An 18,687-nucleotide genomic window follows, 5' to 3' on the forward strand; every position below is an offset into this window, starting at 1 on the left:
CAAATGCCTTTTGAAGGTCCAGATACATATCAACCGCACTACCTTCACCAACCTTCTCCGTTACTTCAAAGATCACCTTTTTGTTCCCGAATTGGCCCACCTTTTCCTTTGACTATGCTTTTACATTTTATATTTTTCTAAAATACTTTGGGGTTTCCTTTTATGCTAGCTGCTAATCTAATTTGATATTCTCTTACTTCCATTCTCAGTTGTCCTCTATTTCCTCATTGCAGTCATAAATGTCAGCCTCCTTTTAGTTTCATTTCAAAATCTAGGGGTAGAGTCCGGTGTAAATTGCACCTGTTTAGTAAAGTGTTTCTTCTCTCTTTCCCATCCCCCTAAAGTTTCGCTAAAATACATTTGCATATCCCCTTCAAAGAGGGGATAAGTTTGCGTACAGGCTCGACATTCCCACAAGAGGGACAGGAAGGGCATCCAAAGCAAAATCTGCCGTGAACCAGCGTAATCGGGCAGCATTTCATAATGTAATTTTATTTTTGTAAGAAAAGGTTTTGCTTTAAAAATACTCCGTGATATATTTAAGACCCTCCATCCATCTTGAACGATCTACTGCACCCAACCTGCTTCTGGGTTGGCTTGCTTGTGTCTGCAATTCCCTCAACACATCCAAATCTCTCACTGTTTCCCATTTCCATCATTGCACCATGAACTCAGGAGTCCCAGGTTAGAGCACAACTACTACTCTGGTTGTCCATCACAGATCTGGCTTCATGAGCCAATGCATTTTCATACCGAGCTCTCTTCAACCAAATCCTCCCACTATTCCAGGATTATCCTGCAGGGCAAGAACCAGCCCAGCTCCTCCTCTGATCTCCTTCCACTCTCATCTCAAATACCACATTCAAAAGATGAAGACTATCCCCCTCTGCTTCCTCAACCTATTCCCTGCCCCTACTCTGTACATCATGAACAACTTTCATATTTACCCATATCATATCATCTTCCCCGAATTATTTTACTGTAGTGCAGGCACTCTGAACAAGTTTGACAATTAGCCATAGCATACCTCGGAAGAGAACAATCAGAAATATTAAAACATAGAAAATAGGTGCAGGAGCAGGCCATTCGGCCCTTCGAGCCTGCACCACCATTCAATATCATGGCTGATCATTCCCTCAGTACCCCTTTCCTGCTTTCTCTCCATACCCCTTGATCCCCTTAGCCGTAAGGGTCATATCTAACTCCCTCTTGAATATATCCAACGAACTGGCATCAACAACTCTCTGCAGTAGGGAATTCCACAGGTTAACAACTCAGTGAAGAAGTTTCTCCTCATCTCAGTCCTAAATGGCCTACCCTTTATCCTAAAACTGTGTCCCCTGGTTCTGGACTCCCAACATCGGGAACATTCTTCCCACATCTAACCTGTCCAGTCCCGTCAGAATCTTGTATGTTTCTGAGATCTCCTCTCATCCTTCTAAACTCCAGTGAATAAAGGCACAGTTGATCCAGTCTCTCCTCATATGACAGTCCAGCCATCCCGGAATCAGTCTGGTGAATGTTCGCTGCACTCCCTCCATAGCAAGAACATCCTTCCTCAGATTAGGAGACCAAAATTGTACACAACATTCCAGGTGAAGCCTCACTAAGGCCCTGTACAACTGCAGTAAGACCTCCCTGCTCCTCTACTCAAATCCCCTAGCTATGAAGGCCAACATACCATTTGCCTTCATCGCCTGCTGTACCTGCATGCCCACTTTCAGGTGACTGATGAACCATGACACCCAGGTCTCGTTGCACCTCCCCTTTTCCTAATCTGCCGCCATTCAGATAATATTCTGCCTTCGTGTTTTTGCCTCCAAAATGGATAACCTCACATTTATCCACATTATACTGCATCTGCCATGCATTTGCCCACTCACCTAACCTGTCCAAGTCACCCTGCAGCCTCTTAGCGTCCTCCTCACAGCTCACACCGCCACCCAGTTTAGTGTCATCCACAAACTTGGAGATATTACACAATTCCTTCATCTAAATCGTTAATGTAAATTGTAAAGAGCTGGGGTCCCAGCACTGAGCCCTGCGGCACTCCACTAGTCACTGCCTGCCATTCTGAAAAGGACCCATTTATCCCTACTCTCTGCTTCCTGTCTGCCAACCAGTTCTCTATCCATGTCAATACATTACCCCCAATACCATGCGCTTTGATTTTGTACATCAATCACTTGTGCGGGACCTTGTCAAAAGTCTTCTGAAAGTCCAAATACACCACATCCACTGGTTCTCCTTTGTCCACTCTGCTAGTTACATCCTCAAAAAATTCCAGAAGATTCATCAAGCACGATTTCCCTTTCGTAAATCCATGCTGACTTGGTCCAATCCAGTTACTGCTTTCCAAAGCGCTGCTATTTCATCCTTAATGATTGATTCCAACATTATCCCCACTACTGATGTCAGGCTAACCGGTCTATAATTACACACTTTCTGTCTCCCTCCCTTTTTAAAAAGTGGTGTTACATTAGCTACCCTCCAGTCTATAGGAACTGATCCAGAGTGGATAGACTCTTGGAAAATGATCACCAATGCATCCACTATTTCGAGGGCCACTTCCTTAAGCACTCTGGGATGCAGATTATCAGGCCCCAGGGATTTATCAACCTTCAATCCCATCAGTTTCCCGAACACAATTTCCCACCTAATAAGGATATCCTTCAGTTCCTCCTCCTCACTAGACCTACTGTCCCCTAGTACAATCGGAAGGTTATTTGTGTCTTCCTTCGTGAAGACAGAACCAAAGTATTTATTCAATTGGTCTGCCATTTCTTTGTTCCCCATTATAAATTCACCTGAATCCGACTGCAAGGGACCTACGTTTGTCTTCACTAATCTTTTTCTCTTCACATATTTATAGAAGCTTTTGCAGTCAGTTTTTATGTTCCCTGCAAGCTTCCTTTCGTACTCTATTTTCCCCCTCTTAATTAAACCCTTATTCTTCCTCTGTTGAATTCTAAATTTCTCCCAGTCCTCAGGTTTGTTGCTTTTTCTAGCCAAATTATATGCCTCTTCCTTGGCTTTAACACTATCCTTAATTTCCCTTGTTAGCCATGGTTGAGCCACCTTCTCCATTTTATTTTTACTCCAGACAGGGATGTACAATTGCTGAAGTTCATCCATGTGAACTTTAAATGTTTGCCATTGCTTATCCACCGTCAACCCTTTAAGTATCCTTTGCCAGTCTATTCTCGCCAATTCATACCTCATACCGTCAAAGTTACCTTTCCTTAAGTTCAGGACTCGAGTTTCTGAATTAACTGTGCCACTCTCCATCTAAAGAATTCTACCACATTATGGTCACTCTTCCCAAAGGGGCCTCACACAAGATTGCTAATTAGTCCCTTCTCATTACACATCACCCAGTCTAGGATGGCCAGCCCTCTAGTTGGTTCCTTGACATACTGGTCTAGAAAACCATCCTTAATACATTGCAGGAAATCTTCCTCCACCGCATTGCTGCCAGTTTGGTTAGCCCAATCAATATGTAGATTAAAGTCACCCATGATAACTGCTGTACCTTTATCGCACACATCCCTTATTTCTTGGTTTGATGCTGTCCCCAACCTCACTACTACTGTTTGGTGGTCTGTACACAACTCCCACTAGCGTTTTCTGCCCTTTGGAATTCCGCAGCTCCACCCATACCAATTCCACATCATCCAGGCTAATGTCCCTCCTTACTATTGCATTAATTTCCTCTTTAACCAGCAACACCACCCCACCTCCTTTTCCTTTCTGTCTATCCTTCCTAAATGCTGAATACCCTTGGATGTTGAGTTCCCAGCCTTGGTCACCCTGGAGCCATGTCTCCGTAATGCCAATTACATCATACCTGTTAACTGCTATCTGCGCAGTTAATTCGTCCACCTTATTCCGAATACTCCTCGCATTGAGGCACAGAGCCTTCAGGCTTGTCTTTTTTAACACACTTTGCCCCTTTAGAATTTTGCTGTAATGTGGCCCTTTTTGTTTTTTGCCTTGGGTTTCTCTGCCCTCCACTTTTACTATTCTCCTTTCTATCTTTTGCTTCTGACTCCATTTTATTTCCCTCTGACTCCCTGCATAGGTTCCCACCCCCCTGCCATATTAGTTTAACTCCTCCCCAATAGCACTAGCAAACACTCCCCCTCGGACATTGGTTCTGGTCCTGCCTAGGTGCAGACCGTCCAGTTTGTACTGGTCCCAATTCCCCCAGGTATTTGAATCCCTCCCTTCTGCACCACTGCTCAAGCCACGTATTCATCTGAGCTATCCTGCGATTCCTACTCTGACTAGCACGTGGCACTGGTAGCAATCCTGTGATTACTACTTTTGAGGTCCTACTTTTTAAATTTAACTCCTAGCTCCCTAAATTCGTCTCGTAGGACCTCATCCCGTTTTTTTACCTGTATCGTTGGTACCTATAGGTACCACATATTAATTTTAATAAAATTAGTCAGACCTTGCTGAAACCGAGGCAAACTAGCCGCTCTCCTCCAGGTTGCGGTGATTTCCCACAATGGTAGAGAAGGATATTGGAAAGTCCATTAGGTCCAGCTAGTGTCTGAGTTCTAGGTGGGAATTTTTGATTATTAAAGCTCATTAGTTATCAAAAGAAATGTGCCAGGTTCCCAGAATATATGGATTTGGACTTTCCTATTCTTTTCTATGCTTCTCCCTCTGAAAATTTCAGGAATCAAAATGGTCACCTGCTTTGACCAATTCATGGTGAATGTACTAGCACTTTCCTTTAATGCTAGAATCTGCTTTTGACTGGAATGGCTATAACCCCAATCATTACAATGGCCAAACAACTGTTCTGCACGAGCCCACCAGATGCCACGTGGTTACACACTCCTCTGTTGGTTTGAGTGCACTCACCATTTTTGGGAACCAACGAATGGCAGATATTGATGTAGTAGTACTTCTGCTTAACACCTGCTTGCTGTTCTATCTCCCAGTTCTCTCGAGACTGTGATAAAGGAGTAAGGTCATAGGAATTTCCATCCTTGTCCCTGAAAGGGAAGGTGTGTGTTTTAAATTAAGTAACCTTGCATCGACTTTTACAGTGCACTGTGGTCGTGCTTTTTCGATAACTACAATAAAAAGGATATCTTAACTACTAATCAACAACAGGCTTCCAATACAATAAACTATTAAAAGAGTCACATCACAGTATAATGAAACAGATTGGCCAAAGGAATGGAAACAATGAACAAGATAAATACATTGTTAGGATCACAAATATTTTTAGCCCATTCATTGTTACTCATTCAAGAAATTCCAAATGAAAAAAAAGAGGACCATAACCTTGTAAAGACACAATGTACACAAGACAATCAGAAGAACCAATGACATTTCATCCTTAGAATAAATAGGTGAACCAATGCTTGCTGTTATATTATCTATTACCATACCAAGCATTCCAATTCAAGACAACCCCACTTGGGTCCATTCTACAATTCATATTGTAGAATTTTTGATTCAACAATCACACAAACAATTTAACAACGTCTACTTTAACTGAGCATTTATTAAAGAAAAAGCAAACAAACCTTAAAGTGCAATCAATGGATCGGAATGGTGGGCAAGCATATGATGTATGCCATTCAAACATGTACGTACAATCTGGGGTTTCCCTCAAAAACACTGGCTTTCCCTGCAAGGGGTGAACACAATATAAACTTACACATACGCTGACGTTTTAAACGGAAAGTGCAACTGAGGTTTGTAATTTCATAATGTTATCAATGCATTATTCTGGTAACGTCACTAAAAAAAAAAGATATCATATTGCTGGAGTTCTGTACAAAGCATTTATTGAAATGCTCACAATGTATTAACTGGTCACATTTGAATCAAGCTATATGCCATTTGCAAGCAGTGCTTTAGATTTACTGAGACCAGCGCTCAGACTATGTCATGACTCATGACCTAATCGAGCCTGCCAATAGAAGGAGAAAAATATTTAGGGAAAAAAAGTAAAACCATTGCCTCAGTAGTACGGTACCATCTGGTCAATTTGTCTGTGATCAATATACCATTCCTGATGTTGCTATCCAGTCTATGATACATTTAAAGGGCATTATTAGTGGCTTTGGGGGAGGAGAGGATTGGGCTCAGCTGTGGTGACACTCAAATAGCTTAACCCTCATTATGTAGACAAGCACAAGCTGAACTCTGCTTAAATATAACTTCACATTTCAGCTCATCACAACAGCATAATGAACTGTGAACTCATCCCTTTTTGGTATGGAAGCAAGTCAATCTTGATAAGAGGGGCCACCTATGAAGAAGAATTATATTTATGAACTGGAGGAGACTACCTAGCTAAACTAAACTTCGCCCCTTCTCAGAATAACCCCACCTATCCACCTTCACGCCATATCCTTCTCTATCCTAGAAACATAGAAAATAGGTGCAGGAGTAGGCCATTCGACCCTTCACCATCCAATATCATGGCTGATCATTCCCTCGGTACTCCTTTCCCGTTTTCTCTCCATACCCCTTGATCCCCTTAGCCATAAGGGCCATATCTAACTCCCTCTTGAATATATTCAATGAACTGGCATGAACAACTCTCTGCAGCAGGGAATTCCACAGGTTAACAACTCTGAAGTAGTTTCTCCTCATCTCAGTCCTAAATGGCCTACCCCTTATCCTTAGACTGTGTCCCCTGGTTCTGGATGTCCCCAACATCGGGAACAATCCACCTGCATCTAACCTGTCCAGTCAGAATCTTATATGTTTCTATGAGATCCCCTCTCATCCTTCTAAACTCCAATGTATAAAGGCCCAGTTGATCCAGTCTCTCCTCATATGTCAGTCCAGCCATCCCAGGAATCAGTCTGGTGAACCTTCACTGTACTCCCTCAATAGCAAGAACATCCTTCCTCAGATTAGGAGACCAAAACTGAACACAATATTCCAGGTGAGGCCTCACCAAGGCCCTGTACAACTCTAGTAAGACCTCCCTGCTCCTATACTCAAATCCCCTAGCTATGAACGCCATTTGCCTTAATCGCCTGCTGTGCCTGCATGCCAACTTTCAATGACTGATGAACCATGACACCCAGGTCTTGTTGCACCACCTCTTTTCCTAATCTGCCACCATTCAGATAATATTCTGCCTTTGTGTTTTTGCCCCCAAAGTGGATAACCTCACATTTATCCACATTATACTGCATCTGCCATGCGTTTGCCCACTCACCTAACCTGTCCAAGTCACCCTGCACCTCCTAGCGTCCTCCTCTCAGCTCACACCGCCACCCAGTTTAGTGTCATCTGCAAACTTGGAGATATTACACTCAATTCCTTCATCCGAATCATTGATGTATATTGTAAAGACACAATATATGTTGTCTTTCTATGTTTCACATTCAATTGTTTCAACCTATTTATGCTGTCCCCTTTCCTGTAACACACTAATTTACCTTTGGGCACATTTCCACTTGGTTTCCCTTATTACACTCAAATTTAATTTTTTAAAATTATTTGTGCATTCTCTACAAATCCCTATGTTTTTCTTTATGCATCACCCTTCCCAGATATGGCATTGCTTATAACCTCAAATTCAGCATGCTCTACATCTTTCCTACTTTGCATCTCACCCAGTTCTTTGTGCTCAGCATCTGCTGAAGCCTAATATCTGAAAGGTACCTTCCCTTAGCTATGTTGTCTGTCTTTACATTATTTCTTTCCTTTCATGGTCCTTAACAATCCAGACACCAGCCACAAAATGCAAAATAAATCATCTCCCCACTAGCATAGCATATGGTTATAAATCCAAAAATTGTCTTTAGTTTCCTTAAAGTGCTATATATCAAAATATCTTAATTGCTTCACACAATTACCTATTGTTTGGAGGTGCCCCAATGCCACCATAGCTGCTGGTAGCACAGAACAGAAACATGGGAACTTACTGATGTGAAGTTCAAGATCGCATGTCGAGGGATACTTATTTTTTATTTTTTTTAAAGTATCAATTGGTTGAATTTACAAGCAAATTGTTCAGAGCAGCAAGAGCTTTACAAGCGTATCCTTAAAGTTTAGGAAAGAGTACTTAGATCTGAGCACAAAACTAGGCTGTCACTAGTGCAGTACTGAGGGAGTGCTTTCTTTCGGATGAGACGTTAAACCGAGGCCCCCCCCTCTGCCCTCAGGAGGATGTAAAAGATCCCACGGCACTATTTCGAAGGGCAGGAGAGTTATTCCCGGTATCCTGGTCAATATTCACCCTCAACCAACATCACAAACAGATTATCTGGTCATTATTACATTGTTTGTGGGAACTTGCTGTGTGCAAATTTGCTGTCGCGATTCCTACAATACAATAGTAACTGCACTTCAAAAGTACATGATTTGCTGTAAAGCACTTTGGGGTGTCCCAAGATCGAGAAAGACGTTATAACAATACAAGTCTTTCCTTTCCAATAAGCAGAAAAGACTTCAACATCTGATAGTACAGTGTAATATTTTCACCTTCCTAGTCTGTCGTCACACTTGGAATGCGTTATTGTTACACTAAGCAGGTATTCAAATAACTGATTTAAGAAATTGACCTCACTTAGTTTAAAGCTAACTGGCTTCTGGATAACACTTGGGAATTGTAAAGATTACATTACTTCATTCAAAAAGTAGCCCAAATATGACTAGGACACCAAGCCTCTGTAAATGGTCAATTTAATGGTGGATATTTACTTTAGTACAAGTTTAACATGAAGTATGGAATGTTTAAGAAATTCAGCAATAATTAGACAAAAAAAAATGTCTAACCCGCCATTTCTGGTTAGGCCAGTTAAATGTTTCTCCCTACGAGACCTGAATTCATAAGCACACAGTAGCTGAAGATTATTTTCGCTCGAGCAAGACGGATTGGAACCTTCTCCTGCAAGTGCAGGGTGCACCCACATTCATTGGCTACAGGGGTATTACCATTTGAATTCCCAATAACAATAAGCTAATTTTAATACATGATAACATATGAACATTAAGACGTAGATTTATTTAGTAGAATTACACAACCTTGGAGTGAAGGAACAAAGCAAAACATCCCCATGCTGTCATATGGGGATTGAAATAAACCAGCCAGAGAATGTATCTAGTTCCAAATATCCAAGAGAAAGGACACTCCCATAAAGGGAGCTACAGTACCACCCACAATATTACTGTATGACCAACCACCTACCCACACCACCCCACCTCCCCAAATGTCAGTCTAAACTTCTAATCTTCTGGAACTAAATAATGAACTTGTATTTACAGAGCATCTTATCACATTCTCAAGACGTCCCAAAGCATTTACAATCAATGGATTACTTTTGAAAGAGCAGTCACTTATGTAGGCAAACAGCGCAGCGAGAATATTGGGATTGTCATTTGACAAACATTTGAGACAACCTGCAATCTCATTGTTGCTGCAACCCGAATAATCCTAGCATACTCACAACCTATTAGTATCGGTCAGATAATGGACAAAGTCCCATCATCCTTGGAAATGTTTCTTTTGATGGGATTATTGTGCATTCAATGGCAGAGCTCCACTGTATTTCGAGCACAAGTTGATCATTTACACAAGCACCCCAGGACAGGGAGGTCCTACTGCAAACAAATTACTTTCCATCATCTATTTATGGATTCCATTTCCTCTAACAGCCAACAATCAGAATCTATGCCAAGATAGTTCCAAATTTTATTAATACATTTTTTCCTTGTGAATGAGCATTGTCACACATTAAAGCTCCATCTACTCTCCCTCAACCATGTACCTCAGCCCCAATCTCTGAAGAGTACTTCATACTGCACTGATATTTTACCATTTTTCACATCAATTTATGTACCCTCTGACTGTCCTAATTTTTCATCCCAATCGTTGTTGAATTTTAACTTAAGTCTTTGGCTTTCCAGCCAGACTATCATGGCCATGCTGAATTCCCCTTTGCAATGACTCAGGACCTCTAACAACTGGGTTATTCTTCAGCTACAGGTGATACCTACACAGCTGTAGTATCAACTGACATCCATGATTACCTTAAAGCAGTAAAATTAGCTGTGGACATGCTGTCCATGCCAAAATCTCATACATTAAGCACAGGTTTCTGGCTGTGTGATGGGGCTATGTGGGCCAAACAGGAATTGACTACCTCAGGAGGGGAATCTCAAGTGAAATGCTTGACCTCCAAATGAACTCAGATGGAGATCATGTAGCATTCCTGCATGCCAGCACCTTCAGGAGCAGAGAGGTGGAAAATGAAAGTTTGGAAGAGGAAAAAAATCCCAAGACGAACACCCATTATACGCAGCCCAGTAATTGCATCCTCTGAGGGAGTCAGTTATAGTCTGACAGCAATGCCCAAACTGGATGCCCTCAAAAGTGATGCTCTTTTTGTTAGTGTGATCTCTCAACAGGGGAGATAAACCAGGCTGCATTGATAAGTAGTATCTGAATCACTAGACACAAATAGGATGAACTGGACACGTAGACAACAACTGATGATTTCAGTGCCAAGACCAAATCCAACTATTTTGAGATAGACCAACCACAAGATGGCCATCTATTTTCTGCTCTAGGGGCACCAAGCTCGCCGCATTTACATTAGTTCAGAACTATGTTGTAACCATCACATCCAGACTACACCAAAAGCCACCACTGGCGAAAATGACAGGAAAAGGTGGTCTCTAGTTGTGCAAGTTGTCAACTTCAACATTCCAGAAAGCTTACATCTGCCCAGTGAGTGACTGTTACACCCAGATTCAACAGACTGTAAACAAAATCCTCCTCCCATGTTAAGAAACAGATATGGTGATGGGCTGAAGGAAGACAGTCTAATCCAGTGATTATCCTTAAAACACACTCTTCTCTCCCCTCTTCCCCCTTTCCCCTTTCCTCCTCTTCCCCCCCACCCCCCACCCACCCCTCAAGTTCACCCTACCAGGGAAACTCAGTAGCGATCCAGTGCTAAAACCACTTCTTTTAAACAAAACACAGCGCTGTGCTGGAACCTTCTTTCTTTTATGAATCATTCTTGAGCCATTCTTCTTTTTAAAGCCAGAACCATTGGATACAAGGGCAGATAGCACTTTGCAACTATTCCAAAAAGTTGCTATTAAAAAAAAGTTCATTAAAGTGAAGCTCAGAGTGGTAGCATGGTTATAATGGGAGAGATGATTGATCAGGGCCGCTGTAAGAGGCTATATATATTGAAAGAGTAGAAGACATTTTATTGGCTCCAATTTAAACGCCATCAATGTTGGGCTGCTGAAAGCCAGACATTGCTAAATTAATCAGAAATGAACACATTTACAGTCATTAAATCAGGAAACAAAAGCGACCTTGAGTTGTAGATGTAGAGGAAGGAACAGTTAACACAAGCTGAGAGACTGAGATGGGGGAACACACTTGGTCCTTAGGCTAACACCCAAACAGGAGAGACTGAAGCAAGTTCAGTCATTTACATTTTCAAATCTCATGGGATTTTAGAACATTGGAAGCAGTCTTCAAATGAAGATCAACTTTCGCAGGTCTCATGCCTCAGACAATTTCTCCAATTGTGGGATGTAAACCAACTTATTTTTATAGCGCCTTTAACTTAGTAAAACAACCACATAACGAGCTATTACGGTTTAAGGAGCGTCTTAAAGGATGAGAAAAAAGTAGATAGAAGAGGTTTAAGGAGGTACTTCCAGAGCTTAGGGCCTAGGCAGCTGAAGGTACAACCACCAATGATGGAGCAAAGAAAATCATGGATGCACAACAGACCAGGAGAAGCGCAAAGAGCTGAAGGTTTCAAGGCTGGAGGAGGTTACAAAGACAGGGAGAGGCGAGGCCATGGAGGGCATTGAAAACAAAGGATGAGAATTTTAAAATTGAGATGTTGCCAGACCAGGAGCCCATGTAAGTCAGCAAGTGATGGATGAAAAGGTACTTGGTGCAAGTCAGGATATCAGCAGCAGAGTTTTGATCATCGATTACGAAGAGTGCAAATTAGTCAGATCTAAAATCTTTACATGAAGTGCACAAAATGAAGCAAAGACTCAGGCAGGATCAAGAACTTAAAACACATTGATGGTGGTCCATAGCCATTAGGGCTCTGAACTAATAAGATCAGTGTTGGGTTTGAAAATAGTCATGTGGGATTAAAAATTGAATACAGCCCCAAAGTCTGTATCCGATTCTGGTCTAGACAGAGAGACAGCACTGTTGAGATAATGCAATCCTCTGACAAATCTGTTTTATTTGAAGCTACTTGTTCAACTACTTCCATCAGCCTTTTGCCCCGGAGTCAGATGTTCGTGGTTTCAAGCTCCATGCCAGAGACATGAGCACATAATCTGGACATGCTTATGCTGCTGTAATCTGCACCATAGTGATGCCTTCTTTCAGATGAGACATTGTCCCAGATTTTGTGGTCAGTAGCGAAGGAACAATGCTCGCCTTTGACCTCGAAAAAAATGCACACAAAGCTCTATAACATAGACTTCCTCTATGCCAATGTCAATTTGAATTTGGTGCCTTCTACAGGGGGGATCTGTGGCATCCAGGGACAGGACCAGTAGCAGGCAAGGCAGACTGATCAACCAATCAGATTGAAGAATTCTCAGATGGCACAGCAGGAAGTTAGGAAGTTAAAAACATTAAGTCATTGTACAGAAAGCGAAATAAAGATTGGGACGTACACATGGGATTACATGAGAAACTTAAACAGCAATACACAAACTTTAAAAAAATGTTTTTAAATCTGCAACATTTCCTCTGAGGAAATGAGAATTCAAGTTTATAAAATTAATTTTTCAGGGCCAGAGAGGTTGTTCAGCAGCAATTATGACCGAGTACGCTGTTAAAATCTCAGTTACTCCTGATTGAACAAGGCTTAACTTTTTCATCAGTCTTTACAGTAAGAAAAGTGGGTCATTAGTTTAAGTTCACACCAAATCAGTGATTCCTATGTTGATTCCATCGGTGAAGACTGCAGCAGCGCACCTTGTGAAGGAGCATTGTGTCACAGACCAGAACTTCTGGATTTCTGCATTTAACTGCACACGTGCAGACGTCAGAAATTACTGTTAGTTTTACCCAGTAATAACAACGAGGCTGTCAACCACAAATTATGGGGCATAAAACTAAAGCCCTATCTGCGCTCTCGTGTGGGTGTAAAAGATCCCATGGCGCTACTCAAAGAGCAGCTGGGAAAGTTCACCCAAATGTATTTCTCAACCAATACCTAAAGTAGGTGATGTGATTATTTATTTAACTGCTGGGACCTTGCTGTGTGCAAATTGACTGCCACAATTCCTACAATAGAGAGACTTCCAATGTTCCCAATTCTTTTTGGGTGGACAGACCTTTTGCACAAAATTTCACATTTGAAAAGCAGGACTGGCAGACAGCTGCGCAGTTTAGCGGGAACGCTGGTGACTACAGTTCAACAAGCACTGTATTGGCTGTAAAGCGCTTTGGGATATCCTGAAAAGATGCTACATAAATGCAAGTTCGTTCTTTCATTCTTGGGAAGAGTATTTCCCAGAAGGTTTTAGAACTAGTGTGAGATTCTGTGTTATACTTTTGAGAAGATGAACTGAGAAAAAGGCCATCCACAATCATGCAGATTCTCCTTTCATTTCACCAACAAGTTTACAGACAGTGTTGCAGCCATATTAACTTGATTGAAGGTAGATGACTATTGCCCTTTATTTTAACCCATGAAAGCCATCACAACTTTCATCCATGGTAAGCTGGTTATTGAAGGAGCACCTACTGACAGGGAAAATAATTGTACTTGGTGCAGAATCTGAAAGGTGGCAAATCACCAAATAGAAATTTAGGCCAATGCAAGTCAGCAGAAATGCAACATGGCAAATTTACATGCAGAAAGAATTACAGAATTCCTGCTCAGAAAGAACAGATGCAGTGACATTCCTTACCCAGGGTAATTAGCAGTTTTCCAACATTACATATGCTAAACGAAGGTGCCATTTTAATTCTGCAGTTACATAACAGCAGGAAATAAGGCAGAAACCCAAACCATGAACTTATAATTTTTTTGATTAAAACTTGCACATCTAAATACTCCAATGTTAAAGTCCCAATTTGCACTTTTTAAAAAAGTTTTGTACAACAAAGTAAGCTGGAAAAGCAAATGTCATAAAAGTGCAACTTTAACAACCATAGACATGATGCCAGAAGATTCCTTATTCAAATATGAACTGTTTGCAGATGTGAAAATCAGTAGTTATTTTTTCTTGCGTGAATAGTTTGTTTTAAATTCAGACAATACAGAATGAAAGAAAACTGACTAACACTTTAAAAATTAGTAAGTATGTCACAATAGTGTTATATACACGAGGCACTGCACATTAATATTCTCAAATGAAATCAGGCTTTATGTTGAGAGAGGCACGTAAACTTTATGCGATATAAAATGTATCAGCAGCTTTAAATCACTGCATTATTTCACTGACCGGAGTTTGGCTGTGATCACAGTAGAACATGATGGCTGTTGACCGTTGATAAATTTGATGGCAAATGTCTCCTCTGGTGTAGTTTATCATTATCAATCCATCTTCATAGGTTAAGTTCTGGGTAAAGAGCCCTATTAAAAAAGACATGATAAGCACAATACATTAGGTAATTGTAACAAACTTGGTACCCTGTATTAAAATCAGGGTAGAGCAACTGGTTAAAATAACCCAAATGATGCGCCTTAAAACTGGGTCAAATATGGATCGTCATGCCAATTAAATGATTCCTAGCAGCTTAAGTCCCATCTGTGGTCAAAGAAAATTGCAATTGCTCTCCCAATGAATACAATTTTGCTTTTCATCGATAGAACTGGTTCACAAAAACTTGAGAACAAGTTTCTGGACCTAGTCAATTGCAAGCTTTATGATCATGGAAATATATTAAGTACGAGAACACGAGGACAAAAACAAAATACTGTGGATGCTGGAAATCTGAAATAAACAAACACAGAAAATGGTAGAACTACTCAGCAGGTCAGGCAGCATCTGTGGAGAGAGAAACACAGTTAACGTTTCAGGTCGGTGACCATGCGTCAGAAGGTGTATAAGTTGTGTGTATAAGTTATAAAGGGAGCAGAGTGCAGCTGCCCAGCCCAGAAATCAGGGCAGTCCCGGCCTGCAAGATCAGCAGCAGGCCTGGGCCATTAGAGGGAGCAGCGTGCGACTTCAGGGAGCAGTGCGTGCTGCTGCAGAAGGACGATGGCTGACTGCAGTGCGGTCAGGTACAGCAGGAACGCCGAGGTCAGGACGAAGGAGCGACAAGAGTTTGTAGAGGGATGTAATCGGGGCCCAGGAGAGGCGAAAGTTCGGGGCCCAGAAGAGTCAAGGGCCCAGGGGCAGTGCGGTCCAGCCCACACTGCGATGTGTGTGCGCGCACTAGGTCCATGCAGTAGAGCTGGTCTCCAGTTGCCTTGGTTAATCCTCGCCACTGGACCAAGACCTAGCTCGGTCAAGCCCGTGTGGTGGCTGGTGTGCAACGGCCATCACACGTAAAAACATCCACGCACAGGCATCTTCCACCCTTCAAGATGTAGTTCGGGATCCGGAATATCATTGAAACACCTGTGAACACATCCATTTTCAGCATGGAAGCAAGTCATCCTTGTTTCGAGAGACTGCCTATGATGATGGAGTTATATAAGCAAAGATTATATGTCGGGAGGCTTTCCTGTTCCCTCCCCCACCCCCCCACTACACCCACCCAGAGTATCACTGATCTTTAGATTAGATTGCTGGCCCGTGCAGTGGGTGCAGATTCACTGCAAACATTCAAAAAAAAAAAAAAAGAGGTGGCTGGCCAGGCCAGCTTCTTAACTTGCACCCTCCATAAATGTGAGCTCATCCAAAACTCTGCGGCCCGTAGCCTAATTTGCACCAAGTCCCATTCACGCTTCAACCCAATACTTGCTGACCTAAATTGTCTCCCGGTCTGGCAAGGTTATGATTTTAAAATTCTCATTCTTCTTTTGAAATCACTCCATGACCTCGCCCCTCCCCATCTCGGCACTCCTTCAATTCTGGCTTCTTGCACAGTCCCCATTTTCATCCCTCCACCACTGGCGGCCATGCCCCCAGCTGCCTGGGCCCTATGTTCTGGAGTTCCCTCCCTAAAGCTCTCGGACTCTCGATCCCCCTTTATGATCCTTAAGGCCTACTCCTTTGACCAAGATTTTTTTCAGCTGCTCGAATTTCATCATGTGGCTTGGTGTCAAATTTTGTTTGATAACACACCCGTAAAGCGCCTTGGGACGTTTTACTACGTTAAAAGCGTCATATAAACGCAAGTTATTCTTATTGTTGTTGGACAAAGTCCTGGAGAAAGCTGACATGGCTGTATAAAAAAGTAGGTGGGATGTCAGGTGATGGCCTCAGGGTCATCGTATCACCTGGAACTTGCTTTTGGGGGTTGGAGAGGAATTTTCAAAAATTCTTTTATCCCCCGAATTGGCAGAGGGTTTTTTTTTTTGCACTTTTTTTTGTCTCGAGAGGTTACATAGCTGCTGGTCAGTGGGGAGTACTTTTGGGGGGGGGGGTCGTCACATGGCAGAGTTGCAACACAGCTAATGAGACTCAATGGACCAGCAGGTCTTTTTCTGTCAGTGTTTTACATATGTATAGCATAGTATTTCAAAAGGCACATGAAAATATCTAGCGGAAACAAAGGGAAACTTCCCAAAACTATTTTTGTGGACTAGTTCTAATAACCTGCGTAGACTTTCAATAACCAACTCTAATGTTTGCTGGTGAAGTCCTACTCAGGCAAGCCTAATGAATGACTTGAATGCAATGCTATCCGTAAAAGATTTTCTGCATCAATTTCAATTTAGTCAACCTGGACTTGGTGGTGGTCTATAAATGCAGATCTTAAAAATTCTGATTATATAGGATAGAAGCAGTGAATGGTTGTGGTTCTCCATATGCATACATTTGATCTTAAGCTCTTTACAACTGAGAGGAGGAGAAATTTCTTCACTCAGAGGGTGGTGAACCTTTGGAATTCTCTACCCCAGAGGGCTGTAGGGGCTCAGTTGTTGAGTATATTCAAGACAAGAGATCGACAGATTTTTTGGGTATCAAGGGATATGGGGATACTGCAGGAAAGTGGAGTTGAGGTAGAATATCAACCATGATTTTATAGAATGGTGGAGCAGACTCGAGGGGCCGAATCCTGCTCCTAATTCTTGTGTTATGGTTTCGTGCTGTCCATACAAGAACTAAATTCACAGCCTCAACTGAAATAAAACATAAGGAAGCACTTTCTGTAGACAGCCAAAAACATTAAATACTTTTATACATTAGATTTTGCCAGTGTACTTCGTCACCGAGGCAGTCAGGGCCCGCTGGAAGGAGCACTTCGATGATCTCCTTAATCGAGACACTGCCTTTGACACGAGTGTCCTCGACTCCATCCCACCATCTCAGCAAAACCCCAAGCCCTACAGGAGGTAGAAAAGGCCATCCGACAGTTCAAGAACAAGGCATCAGGAGCGGATGTAATCCCCGCTGAGGCACTAAAGTATGGCAGAAGCAATATTGGCACGATTGCATGATCTCATCGCTCTTATCTGGAAGGAGGAGAGCATGCCGGGAAATCTCAGAGATGCTGTAATCGTGGCAACTAGAGGAATTTTCCTGCTGTTGGCCTCTGGGAAAGTCATCGCTAGAATCCTCCTCAATCATTTTCTCCCTGCGGCTGAAGAGCTCCTCCCAGAATCACAATGCGGATTTCGTCCACTAAGGGGTACAACAGACATGATCTTCACCACGTGACAACTACAAGAGAAATGCAGGGAACAGCACCAACCCTTGTACATGGCATTCTTTGACCTCACAAAGGCCTTTGACACGGTCAACCGCGAGGGACTATGGCGTGTTCTCCTGTGTTTCGGTTGCCCCCAAAAGTTTGTCACCATCCTCCGCCTGCTCCACGACGACATGCAAACCGCAATCCACTACAGACCCAATCCACGTCCGGACCAGGGTCAAACAGGGCTGCATCATCGCGCCAACGCTCTTCTCAATCTTCCTTGCTACAATGCTTCATCTCATGCTCAACAAGTTCCCCGCTGGAGTGGAACTAAACTATAGAACCAATGTGAACCTGTTCAACCTTTGTCGCCTTTAGGCTAGATCCAAGGGCATCCCATCCTACGTCATCAAGCTGCAGTACGCGAACTCCAAGCCATCGCCAACATCTTCACCGAGGCGTACAAAAGCACAGGCCTTGTACTAAACATCCGTAAGACAAAGGTCCTCCACCAACCTGATCCCGCCACACTGCATTGCCCCTCGGCCATCAAAATCCACGGCGCGGCCTTGGACAACGTGGACCATTTTCCATACCTCAGGAGCCTACTATCAAGCAAGGGCAAACATAGATGACGATATCCAACATTGCCTCCAGTGTTCCAGTGCAGCCTTCGGTCGCCTGAAGTGTGTTCAAAGACCAGATCTCAAATCTGGCACCAAGCTTATGGTCTACAGGGCTGCAGTGATATCCACCCTCCTATAGAGCTCAGAGACGTGGACCTTATACAGTAGACACCTTAACGCGCTGGAGAAATACCACCAACGCTGCCTCCGCAAGATCCTGGAAATCCACCGGGAGGATAGATGCACCATCGGTGTTCTCGATCAGGCCAACATCCCCAGCATCGAAGCACTGACCACACTCAA

The 18,687-nt window shown here is 42.7% G+C and overlaps 1 protein-coding gene across 1 annotated transcript in view; it reads right to left on the minus strand.

Moving 5' to 3' along the window:
• igf2r (insulin-like growth factor 2 receptor) overlaps positions 1-18,687 on the minus strand; it is a 205,297-nt gene that overhangs the window by 56,800 nt on the left and 129,810 nt on the right. Inside the window, exons 28-30 of the mRNA XM_070889968.1 lie at positions 14,452-14,582; positions 5,550-5,653; positions 4,876-5,009 (exon numbers count right to left, since the gene is read on the minus strand). Coding sequence (XP_070746069.1) covers positions 4,876-5,009; positions 5,550-5,653; positions 14,452-14,582 — 369 coding nt within the window. The remainder of the gene's footprint in view (positions 1-4,875; positions 5,010-5,549; positions 5,654-14,451; positions 14,583-18,687) is intronic.

Source organism: Pristiophorus japonicus, chromosome 9, assembly GCF_044704955.1.
Source record: "Pristiophorus japonicus isolate sPriJap1 chromosome 9, sPriJap1.hap1, whole genome shotgun sequence".
In the NCBI taxonomy this organism is placed as follows: Eukaryota; Metazoa; Chordata; class Chondrichthyes; family Pristiophoridae; genus Pristiophorus; species Pristiophorus japonicus.